This window comes from Hermetia illucens, chromosome 6 (genome assembly GCF_905115235.1).
Source record: "Hermetia illucens chromosome 6, iHerIll2.2.curated.20191125, whole genome shotgun sequence".
NCBI lineage: Eukaryota > Metazoa > Arthropoda > Insecta > Diptera > Stratiomyidae > Hermetia > Hermetia illucens.
In genome coordinates, this window is record NC_051854.1 from 48,547,044 (window position 1) to 48,560,194 (window position 13,151).

A 13,151-nucleotide genomic window follows, 5' to 3' on the forward strand; every position below is an offset into this window, starting at 1 on the left:
GCCCATACCAAAGAGGCTTCACTCCAGGCAAATCAGCAATAGATCAGATTTTCTCTCTGCGGCAGGCGATGGAAAAACTGTTGGAATATGGACAACAGTTGCACCATCTGTTCATCGACTTTAAAGCCGCCTATGATAGCATAGCCAGGGTAAAACTGTACACGGCCATGAGAGAATTCGGTATCCCGTCGAAATTAATAAGACTGACTAGGCTGACCCTGACCAATGTGCGAGGCCAGATAAAAGCAGCAGGATCACTCTCAAGATCATTCGACATCAACAACGGTCTACGACAAGGGGATGCGCTATCATGCGTCCTCTTTAACCTGACCCTCGAGAAAGTGATCCGTGATGCTGAGGTGAATGCAAGAGGTACGATCCTCTTCAAGTCCACCCAACTACTGGCCTATGCTGACGATATCGACATCATGGGAAGAACCACCCGAGACGTACAAACTGCCTTCATCCAGATCGAGCAGGCGGCGCGAGATCTTGGGCTGCACATCAATGAAGGCAAGACAAAATATATGGTGGCAACGTCAGCACCGAAGACGAATCAACCAACAACATCAAACCGCACTGGTCAAACACAAACACGAAGAAGAATAAGGATAGGAGAATACAACTTTGAGACCGTTGACAATTTCTCCTATCTAGGGTCGAAAATCACAACCGATAACAACTACGATGATGAAATCCGCGCACTGTTGTTGTCAGCCAACAGAGCCTATTTCAGCTTACAAAGACTGTTCCGCTCGAAACGTCTCACCATAGGGTCGAAGCTCTTACTGTACAAGACAATGATCTTGCCAGTCCTCATGTATTCCTCGGAAACTTGGGTTCTTAGCAAGAAAAATTGCGAACTCTTGGCTGCGTTCGAGAGAAGAATCCTCCGAAGAATTTTCGGCCCCCTACATGAGGATGGACGATTCCGTAGCCTACATATAGACGAAATCTATGAGCGATACCATGACCGTCCGGTTGTGGATAAAATCCGGCTCAATAGGTTACGGTGGGCGGGTCACTTAATCCGTATGGATGAGGATGATCCCACCCGGAAAGTCTATAAGGGCAATATCTATGGTAGAAAAAGAAGACGAGGCAGACCCTGCCTAAGATGGAGCGATGGTGTGGGCCAGGACGCCAGACAGCTTTTAGGGATATCGAATTGGTGGACCTCGGCGCAAAACCGGGATGTCTGGAGTTCCTTATTAAGGCAGGCCTAGACCGGATACCGGTTGTTGCGCCGTTGATGATGATGATGATACTATATTTTTGTATAATTACTTTCCCGAAGACTTCTCTTAAACTTTCAATGAAACACAGGCTCAAGTTATTGCTACTTATTATGTGGAGGGAGATATCACACAGTGCAGCAATTATAGAGGTATCACGTTGCTGAGTACCATCTATAAGATATTCTCCGCTATCTTGCTAGGCCGGATAGCCCCATACGCCCAGAACATCATTGGCCCATACCAAAGAAGCTTCACTGCAGGCAAATCAGCAACAGATCAGATTTTCTCTCTGCGGCAAAGGAACCTCCGCAAATCCTTCACGGTTTTCGGACGGGGGAAGCTTGAGATCGCTTGCACCTTGTCTGGGTCGGGCTGTATTCCGTCATGGAGAACACCGATGGTGGCCACTGTCAGTCGAGTTAACAACATTCGAAATAAATTTGGAATGTTGTTAACCCCGCTGCGCCACACTAGGATTAGGTAAAATCCCACTAAACCAACATCGGGACTTCCCCGATGTTCCTTTCATATGGCCCGTGTTACTGGACCGGATGGAAATCAACAGTTTTACAGCCACTGTAGTACAGCTGATAAATATATTTGACAGCTGCCACATTGAACTTGGAAACTTTCCACTACCGGGTTGGTTTTGCGCGGCGTGTTCCGGTGTAAATTTATTAAAACACTTTTCCCACTATTTGTACATCAACAAATAAATTTAGAGAACGCTTATTAGCTGAACAGTTCATTCATTTGTTTCCTTTAGAACAGTTCCTTTACATAAGTTTGGAAAGGGGGCACGCAATCGCATCCCAAACAGCTGCTGCATAAGAGAAATTTTCTATTTCTGCAATTTTCACGGAAAACTTAAGAGAAAACTCCGGCTACCGACCAAAGTACGAAGAGAGGAAAATCTTTAAATTAGCCTGGAAATGTCGCAAATCGTTAGTACATCAGCAAAACTTTTATCGTCAAGTGTAAGAAAGATGGGAGTCCGTAAAGTAACGCACGTAATCTTCGACATGGACGGGCTGTTACTAGGTATAGTAAATCGTTTTTCTGAGTTACATCTATTGTGATTTTGTAGTTAGTGAAAGGTGTCTTAATAGTAGTGCTCCCAGCCAAAATATTCCATTGTTTAGAGAGTACTTCCGTTGGAAAAGTTTAATCAGTCAAGGTCAAGTGCCGCCTTCACTCTCTAGTTGCAATCGATTTTCGTGATTCGCCGCCAGCTGTTTGTGTGATTTGTGTCTTCTAATGATTTCGCAATAAGTTCTGACTAGGGCGTCTGGTGTTGCGAGTTTTCCACTCGTACTTATTAGATGCATGGATAATTCGTTGCGAAAGTTTCTGAGCGTCGCGATCGATCACTGATTCCAATTGCAACATAATTCTATTTCGGGACAAACATGTGTTGCCCTTTTATGAATCATAAAGTAATTCATCTTGGTCTGTTTTTCTTATAATTCATTTCACAATTTCCCTCTAAAATCACGTCAGGAGATCGTGGAATTTAGCCAAGACTAAAATCTATTACCCAAGAACAATTTGAGGGGAAAAAAGAAATTTATTAGTTCAGTCTAGTCAATCATTAATAATTTGATAGCGTGTTGCACGGAAACATCTTCCATAATCATATTTTGAACTATGCACGGAGTATATAAGATAAGGTAATCAGCAAAATCGATTTTAACATAGAAGGGTACTTTGCTTGCGTACACACTTCAATTTTCAAATGTTGCTGGAAAGGATTGAAACCCTTTTAGCTGGTGTCCTCTACTGCTTGGTGAAGTTGAAAAGGTTTTCCATTTGTATTTTGAATATATTGTCCAACGTTGAAGCAAAATACCCAACGTGCCATTACAAGTCTACGTTAGTCAGAAACTTCGAATCTTTGAATGTATTTTGCTCGAAATAATCAAATTTCGCAATTTATAGATATCAAGAAGTACAGAAGAATTAGGAATTGATTACATAAAAATGCAACAATAAAAGTTCAAAGTAATCACGTTCCAAAGAGATACAGTATCTTTTCGGAGGAAAAATGGGTTCCAAATTGGTGCTTTAATCTTAATAGCACTGTGGTGTCCATAGCCCCTATGCGGAGCGTAGCCAACGGCTCCAACAACAACTTTGGACCATCATTTAACATTTCTGCTATAACTTTGCCTCTTGTCCTTATATTGTGCTTCGCTTTCACTTCAAATAGGTCAACTACCTAATACTGTCTACGTATATGGACGGATCCGCTGATGTGTTTCAAGCGTCGATTGCCGTGGAACATGCCAAGAACGCTGCAGAAAATTCAGAAGATTAGAGGTATTTAAAGGGCTCTTAGATTGTTGTTCCTTGTGCGGAAATCCTCTTCAAATTGTTGCTTTAAGCGGTATCAATCAGCCCTGCTGTCCGGATGGCTCAAGTGGTTAGAGCGCTGGACTGTCGTAGTGAAAGTTCGCGGTTGAACACAACACTTCAAGGCCAATATGGACTGTTGCGCCAACGATTATTATTATTATAATCAGCCCTTAGACAATCCGCCCGAATTTTCAACTGTTAAACTGTTAAAATATTAAAAGTAGCACATGCAATTCTAAAACAATCTTCATTTTTAGCCGTTTAGAAATTTGGTATTTGATTATCCAAAGTTTTCAAATTTTCAAGCTGATATTCATTGCCTTTACATGTACTTTATATACTGCTTTAATTCGGGGCCAGATTTATATTTCTAGGGATCCGGGGAGGATGGTGAAGAATTAAACAAGTCGGGAAACCGGAAGCTGGGCGCTTCAAGTACGAAAGGTTTTGTGTATTTCTTAGTACGTAGCACGTAATAAATGCATATACATGTATTATGTGAGAATATCCACTTTCGGATGATATTGACATTCATTGTCTTGAATTTGCAAGGAAGCGACAACTTTGACGTATTATAACTTTGTTAGTAATAGTGCAATTTCGACCAAACTTGGTGAGATCATGCTCTATGTTATACCCTATATTATTGCGAAATTTCATGCTGCTAAAATGAACCTAAAGGGGGCCTTGCAGCCAATTACTAAAAATTATGGTAATGTACTATTATTAGCTTTATTTGTATAGATATCAGTAAGGAAGGTATTTCGGAGCCCAGGCACCATATAGTGGCAGTCTCCTGATTTTTTTCAGATTTTTCGATTTGGTAGTTTCTGAGAATGGCCCCCTTAAAGGAATGGTCACTTTCAACCCCCCGCACTCCCCACCTTTCCAACAAATGTCAAAACTAACACCGGCTTCGAAAAGTACTAACCGAGACCTTTAATTTGATACCCCACATGAGTATATTTGATGCAAAAAAAATTTACACCCCCCTTTTGCATGTATGGGGACCCCCCCTTAAATTCAACGTAAAAGGATGTAATTCACTGTATGCGTGAGCGTTCACAGTTCCCACCTTTCTACCAAATTTGGTGTCAATCGCTACAACCGTCTCCGAGAAAAATGCGTGTGACGGACAGACAGACAGACAGACAGACGGCAAACCGATTTTAATAAGGTTTTGTGTTTACACAAAACCTTAAAAATGAAAGACTACCAAATACGTATTTAGGGAACCAACTGCGCCTTTCTTGAGTGTTTTATTTTCTGGAAAATTTATAGCTGTTCCTGTGATTATAATATTTTAACTAAGCTTCCATTCTTCTCCTAGTCCTTCCTAAAAGTTCCATCAATGTGAAAAAATTGTTGCCCATGTCCGTGTTTAGCCTTTTTTCGTGGGAAATTTTCGAGATGTGGAGACTTTCGTAGGAATCTAGTCTCCTAACGTCGTTCACCTCCTTCAAGATATTGGCGTTGTCCAACGGCAAATGGTGTCCCTGCTCTATTATGTGTCTGGATTCGGCCTCCTTTAAGTGTTCTAACATCCTGGTGTGGACTAGCCGTTTTGTTTGCCCTACGTAAATCTTGTTCCAGTCTGGGCAGGAAAACTTATAAATGCCGCTTTTTTCCATACAATCTTTTTTGTCCTTGGCTGATTGAAATCAGATCCTAAGTAAGTATTGTCTGCTGGTCGGGGGATCCGGAATCTACGTTTATGTAGCCACCTTGCGTCTGACCCGAGTAGGTTAATGTTATCCATTACCTAGGCTCTATGTTCACCTCCTGGAAGAGTGTTGGAAGTTGCTGTCTTGAGGCCTGGCGTAGTTTCTTTTTGATCCAATTTTCGATGAGGTTCCTGTTGTATCCGTTTTTAAGGTTTTGTTTTGCAAACAAAACCTTATTGAAATCGGTTCAATGTCTGTCTGTCTGCCACAGGCACTTTTCTCGGAAACGGCTATACCGATTGACACGAAATTTGGTGAGAAGGTGGGAACTGTGGACGCCCAGACATGCGGTGAGTGATATCCTTATACGTTGAATTTAAGGGGGGGGGGGGGGGGGGGTTCTCATACATGCAAAAGGGGGGGGGTCCCCATACATGCAAATGGAGGGTGTAAAATTTTTTTCGCCAAATATGATCATGTTGGGTATCAAATAAAAGGTCTCGATTAGTACTTTTCGAAGCCGGTATTAGTTTTGACATTTGTTAAAAAGGTGGGGAGTGGGAAGGATGGAAATGATGATTTATTTAACGGACCCATTCTCAGAAACTACCCAAGCGAAAAATGTGAAAAAAATCATGAAGCTGCTTCTATATCGTGTCCAGGCCTCAAAATACTCTCCATATTGATACCTTATCAAATTAAGTTAATAATAGTATATTAATATATTTTTGGGGAAATTGAATGAAAAAAAAATGTTTGTAATATTACAGAATATAATATGAAGCATACTATCTCCAAGTTTGATCGAAATCGTGCTATTACTAACAAAGTTACAGTAGTTCAAAGTTGACTTTACCATGTAAATTTATTGCAACTAAATATTAATATCACACTAAAGTGAGTAGTCCGACATACTAAATGCATATGCATAATGGGCTACGTACAAACGGAATAGTTCTACACTCAAATATACTCACAGAAGAAGCAAACAAAACCTTTCATACCTGAAGCGCCCAGCTTCCGGTTTCCGAACTTGTTCTTGGCTGTTTCCAGGATGTAATTCATTTCTTTATTTCTTCTCTCATCATTGAGCGGTTTTGTGACCATCCTGTGAATCATAAAGTTGTATGCCACCATCTTATGGTGGAAATCATGGTTTCTCGACTTGTTTTTCTTCGTTTTTATGTTTACCATTAAAGAGAACGTTAATCCATCTACGTAGAAAGTGACGAATGACGTTAACAGTTTCCAAATTTCTTTTGCTCTCTTTTGAGATTCTTTTTTCGTCATCTAAAAGTCGTCAAAGTCTTGCGAATTATATTCCATTCTAAGGTGCAGGCTGTAGCCTCTCAGAAGAATAATCAGTAGTTGTATGTCTTGTTAGATACGAATCAAAATATGTAAATTTGAACGTTCTAACGAACTGTAAAATCTAAAAGTCCATCTATATCTATTGTTTGCTTCTGTGTCTAATTTTTAAAAATAACTTAGTAGCTCCTCTTCCAAGTTGTGCAAGTTTTGTATCATACAAGGAATGTCTATATTTGGTCCATTCGAATCTCTTGGAGCTTCTGGAAGTAATAGAAATATTCTTATATAATGTTTTATAAGGGCGTTGGGCACAAACGAAGTTTATCGTTAACGTCTTTTTTGGAGGTTTGAATGGCCATAACCTTTTAAGGGCGATGGGCGCATGGAGTTTTGACCAGGTTTGAACAGGAGGCAACATCCCCTTCCTCCTTCATAAATGATTTTAGCTTTGTCTTCAATGCTAAAGCTCGCTCTTTTCTTTTTGAGACCATTATAAACAAAGCACACTAGTACAAAAAATTGTGTCAAACTCAATTTGTTAATGAGTGCGATGTTATTTGCAACACAAAACCTTATTAAAATCGGTTCAATGTCTGTCTGCCCGTCTGTCTGTCTGTCACACGCGTTGTTCTCAAAATCGAGGAGGGTATTGTTCCTGTATTCCGCGGTTGATAGCTGACCCACTAGTGAGCTCAAGCCTTTCTACATTCTCTTGTATTCGTTTTATTTTCAATAGAATTTTCTATTTTCCATTGAAAATATGACTTTTATTCAGAATGCATTCACTGGTTTTAAGTTAATTGGGTCCGTAGTAATTTTTTTTTTTTTCGTTTAAATGACTAGTTTGGTGTTAGAAAATTATTGAAGATCCATTTTCAATTGAAAATTTATTATTTATTAGTGTGGACTTTTTTTAGATTACAACTCTTTCGATTAAGAACGGCGAGTAGTATGGAACTAGATGCCACTCTTAACATAAATGGCGTTTCGTGACATGCGTATTACTAAGCGCGCTGGTAAACGGGACGCGAAAATAGTACACAATCTGACCCAGGAGTTATAGTGGTGTTAGATTAAGCGATTTTCAATTTAGTTACAAATCGCGCTTCAGAAATCATTTAAGGGGGTCATCCCGTGTGAAGGTCGTTTTTTTTTTTGGCTTATTTTAGAAATTTTTTGTGAAGAACTGGATGAAGATACAAATACGAATTTTTCAGCATAGATTTATTAATGTCTTGAGCGTCCATAGCAATTTTTCTGGCCCGATCGCATAGTTCGTTATTGAAATAAGAGGGCAATTTATACATCCATATCCAAAAAAAGTTGTTTTTCTGCTGCCACGCTAGAGGGCGCTGCGATCATCTTAAAGGAAAAAGTAAACGGAATTTTACCGTACAGACTTAACTACAGTCCGCAAACTAGAAGTATTAAAAAATATTAAAAACTAAATTTTTGGCGCCTTGTTAAACTTTTTTTTCGAATTTTGGTGTTTTTTTACGGCTTCTTCAATGAATAAAAAAAAAACTACTGAATGAATCGCAATTTTCCTAGTTTGCGGGCTGTAGAAATATATTCTGAATAAGTCGTGAAAATTTCAGAGAATTTCGTTGAATAGATTTTGCGCTATGGTGGCAGCCGATTTTCAACGTGCAGTTTCGATAAAAACGCATTTAAAAAGTAGAATGAGATTGAGGCATAAAACCTTAACGGCCCATTAATCTGCTATACCTAATCCATAAACCTTAGGTTTCTTTAAGAAACATGTATAGCCTTGGCTTCAATTCTTGTCCTTTTAGCGAAGTCATTCGAACGTCATTCAGACCGATAAATACGAGCTTTATTACGACGATCGACGTAAATCTATCATGTGACTTATCACATGTTTAACACTATAATTTCCGAACGACTCCGAATATCAAAAAATCACTTTGCCCATATATTCTACACTATATCTAGATACAATTGATGCCAAAAAAATTCGATTCCGCGGATCCAACACACGGGATGACCCCCTTAAGTGGGAAACCACATTAGTTACACGTATATTTTTCGATTTTTTAGTAGGAAGAATTAATTCGAATTCAATTAAATTGAATTCGGCATTAGATCAGTCATTTTTCGAACAAGTTTTTATAATTTTCTTGAATAATATAAGCCAAACATTACGCGCTAATGTCCGCTGAGGGTCGTAACTAAGATTCTCCAATTGCCGGACGTGTAGCGACGTCCATTTTTATCTGAAATAAAAAAATTGAATTTATGAACTTATTTTTTCAGAATATGAATCTCAATACAGATGAAAATAATAAAGTTAAAAATTTTGCAGCTTTTTGGGCTAAAAATATTTCAAGTTTCACGATTTTTTTTACTAATTATGCAAAAGAGCACCCTTAAAAATATGATATCATATCAAAAGTTGTTTCATGCTTTTTCTAATTGTACAGAGAATCATACTTTCAGTTCAGTCATAATGATTGGATTTGATTTGATTTGATTAGAGTCACCCCAAATGTAAAAAAAGAACATTCTGAGAAAAGTACCTTTGAAAAAAAAAAGCTGTTTTAAAAGTCGCCTTTCGGATATAAAGACATTTCTTACTCTTCGCATCTTAAGCCGGCTCCACACGTTTCTCGCTTGCCGCAAACTCCAAACTTTCACAACTGTTTACCTTAATTTGGCGTATCAAATATCATAATTGTTTGCAAGTGCCACAGATGTGCAACCAAACTGTCAAGCAAGTTGTTGATTGTAGCGAGATTACACGTCTGTAGGTAAGTTGCGGTTGCTGCAACCTGATCGGCTAACCGCAACTGGTCCGCAGACTTGCAACCCCGAAGCAAGCGGAACTTGCCCACAGACGTATAAACTCGGGGTAACCAACATCTTGGTTGCACGTCTGTGGTTGGTATTACGTCGGCAGAGTGCTCCCAAACATGTGCATGCGCGCAAGTGTTGGCAGCAAATCCCCTTTGATTTGTGCTTAAAAATCAAAACCCAATCGGATCGGCGGCAAGCGCTAGCGAACGTAAACATTCAAAGCCAAACACCCTATCCATGCTATTAACATAGTATGCTGGTCCCAAGCCCAGGTAAAGGAGGAGGGTTTGAGGCAACGTATTCTGTACTATCCTCAGTAAAACAAAAATAAAATGCTGAGATCAGGGAAAGAGATAAATAGAGTATAGTTGGAGTTATTCTACTATGCTAAATCCTACTTGACCTCTCTTGGTGACAGGCCCCGCGACTGGTCGACCAAGAAAATGCGTAGAATGTCGTTACAAACATGATTATCGGATTGAGTCACAAGCCTCGGAGAAATGCTAGGGCGTCCACCTCAGTCGACGCGACAGGACGGGCCCCGGTCCTGTCGAGAAATGGGCAAGGGTTCTTGACGCATGGACGGCGTCAGGACGTAAGCAAGTTAGTCCGCACACAACGAACAAAACAAATACGTGTCTGCACGCTAAATGTTGGTATCCTAACTGGAAAGACGGAGGAACTCGCAAGAGCCCTTCGGAAAAGGTGCATTGACATCTGCGCTCTGCAAGAAACCCGATGGTCTGGTGCCAAAAGCTGCGACATTGAACGCGAACGCGGTAAAAATGGCTACAAACTTCTCTATTTTGGTAACCCACACACTCAATATGGTGTTGGCATTGCCATCTCAGAGGGTTTCCGTGATGCTATTAAAGAAGTCGAACGATTTGATGATCGGCTGATGAAGCTCACCATTATATCAGCTGATCGCACTATTCACCGCGTATGCACCACAAACAGGTCAACCTGATGCCGAGAAAGATGCCTTCTGGCAACTTCTCGATGAAAAGACTTGTCACGTGCCTACTGACGATTACATAATCATTGCCGGCGACCTTAATGGTCATGTGGGTGAAAAGGCAGACGGTAACAGGTGCCATGGGGGAAAGGAGTTCGGAGCGCGCAATGAAGGTGGCGAGCGTATAATCGATTTTGCGGACACCCATGACCTTGTACTTATGAATACATGGTTCATCAAACGATTGTCTCACCTTCCCACATTTTATAGTGGGAACAATAAAACGCAAATCGACTATATTCTCATAAGACGCCAACATTTTACCACTGTCACTGATTGCAAAGTCGTTCCCTATGAGACCATCGCACCTCAACATCGGCCGTTGATTGCCGTCCTGCGAATTAAGCCACCGATAAAACAGCGTGAGGAACGCACTGGCCCGCCGCGCATTAAATGGTGGCGATTTGGTGAGGAGAAAGAAGAAACGATCTCACTCATACGATTGCCAACCATTACGAATGTGGAAGAATCATGGAGCGAAATGAAAGACATGATCCACAAAGCGGCCTCTGCAACCCTCGGGGTCACCAAGCCGGGTAAGCGGTACATCAACCGAGATACTTGGAATGATGATGTTGAAATGAAGGTCCGTGAAAAGAAACGCCTCTACCACAAATTTCTCGACGATAAAACGCCTGCTAATTGGCAAATTTATAAGAATGCCAACCGGGAAGCAAAAAAAAGCGGTCGCTGTCACCCGAGCGAACCATTTCAAAAATCTTTACGATAAAAAAGACACTTGGGATGGCGAGAGAGATCTGTATCGACTTGCTAAAAGCCGTGATGAACGCACACAGGATATCGAACACTTCTGTTGTGTTAATGACAAGAACGGTACTTTGCTTACCAACCGTCGAGCCGCAACGGATAGATGGCGAGAATACTTCGAGCAGATTTCAACTGAAGAATTTGTTCATCCTCCACTTCCACAATCATTGCCGACATTTAGAGCAGTTCCACCAGTCAGCGCAACTGAAGTCGAGGAGGCAATAAAACAAATGAAATCGGGGAAAGCAACAGGACCTGACGACATCGCATCTGAGCTCTGGAAAGCGAAGAGCTGGGACCCAACACTGTGGCTCAGTGAATTCTTTAACCGGGTTATTCAGGAAGGAAGAACACCATCTGACTGGCAAGAAAGTACCACTGTTCCAATATGGAAAAAAGAAAGGTAGCCCAGCAGAATGTTCAAATTACCGTCCGATCCGGTTACTTTCCCATACCATGAAGATTTTTGAACGCATTCTTGACAACCGTATTCGCGAAATCGTTGAAATAACCGTGAATCAAGCCGGATTTGTCAAGAACTGCGGAACTACTGACGCAATACACGTTGCGCGGTTACTCATGGAGAAACACCGTGAGAAGCATCGCCCTCTTTACATTGCCTTTCTGGATCTAGAGAAAGCGTTTGACCGTGTACCACACGAACTCATCTGGTATGCTTTACGACAACACTTCGTGCCAGAAGAACTCGTGCGCTGGGTTCAATTGCTCTACCATGATCCGAAAAGTAAAGTTCGAAGTATGGCGGGTGTATCAAAACCGCTTCGTGTCTCTGTTGGAGTTCATCAAGGAAGTGCCCTCTCACCACTCCTCTTTGTCCTTGTTATGGACACCGTCACACGGGATATCCAACGTCCAGCGCCCTACACACTGCTTTATGCAGATGATGTTTTCCTAGCATCTGATAGCAAAAATGATCTCGAGCAACTTGTTTAAAAATGGAATGATCGCCTCATGCAACACGGTCTCAGATTGAATTTAAACAAAACTGAATTTTTGACGACCGATCCCCATGAAACAGGCACAATCACTGTCAGCGGCAGTGATCTGCCCAGAACTGAGCGATTTAAATATCTCGGGTCAACGCTATCAGCCAATGGAGAGCTGCGTTATGAAATTGCTTCACGCATTAACGCAACCTGGATGAAGTGGCGTTCCACAACTGGTGTCCTTTGTGATCGACGTATCAACGAACGTCTCAAATCTAAAATTTACGGCAATGTCGTCCGTCCAGTCGCTCTCTATGGTTCGGAGTGTTGGCCAACCATAAAAGACAATGAACGGCGTCTTGCGGTAATGGAGACGAAGATGCTACGTTGGACTAGTGGCGTCACACGTTTAGATCACATCCGAAATGAGGATATCCGCGATCGTTATGGGGTTGCAGCGATCGTGGAAAAGTTGCGAGAGAGGCGTCTTCGATGGTATGGTCACGCAATTCGTGCAAACGAGAATACACTTGCCAAGATTGGTCTGAACATCGAAGTCGATGGTAAACGACCAAAAGGAAGACCTAAGCAACGGTGGCTTGATACGCTGGATGGGGATTTGAAAGCCTCGAGATTGCACCCAGATCAGGCATTCGATAGAGCCAAATGGCGAAGCCGATCACGACGAGCCGACCCCGCTTGTGAACGGGACAAAGACTGAAGAAAAAGAAGAAGATGGTTTGTTGAGGTTCGGTAAGTGTGTGGACGCACCAGATCGCCTTCAAGCGCAAGCAAACCTGCAAAGACCAAGCCAAACACCATATCATCACGTTTGCACTTGTTTCTGCTTCTTAAGGTGGATAGTGGACATTCAGCCATGAGATCCTTCTTTTTCTTCTTGAATCCAGAGAACTTAAAATCGTCGCCTACTCTGTGAAGCCATTGCCGTCCGGTCGACTTGCATCTTCAGATCAATTTCAGTTATTATATCATACCATCTCCTTTTTCTATGATATGATCATCTCCATGATGG

At 41.4% G+C, this 13,151-nt stretch overlaps 1 protein-coding gene across 2 annotated transcripts in view; it reads left to right on the top strand.

The window, feature by feature from the left end:
• Window positions 1–1,856: 1,856 nt before the first annotated feature.
• The window catches only part of LOC119659069 (probable pseudouridine-5'-phosphatase), a 39,116-nt gene continuing 27,821 nt past the window's right edge, over window positions 1,857–13,151 (top strand). The window contains exon 1 of one of the 2 annotated variants that reach the window (XM_038066978.1): window positions 1,857–2,279. In XM_038066978.1, coding sequence (XP_037922906.1) covers window positions 2,171–2,279 — 109 coding nt within the window. In that variant the 5' untranslated portion in view covers window positions 1,857–2,170. The remainder of the gene's footprint in view (window positions 2,280–13,151) is intronic. The other variant, XM_038066979.1, reaches the window with a different exon arrangement.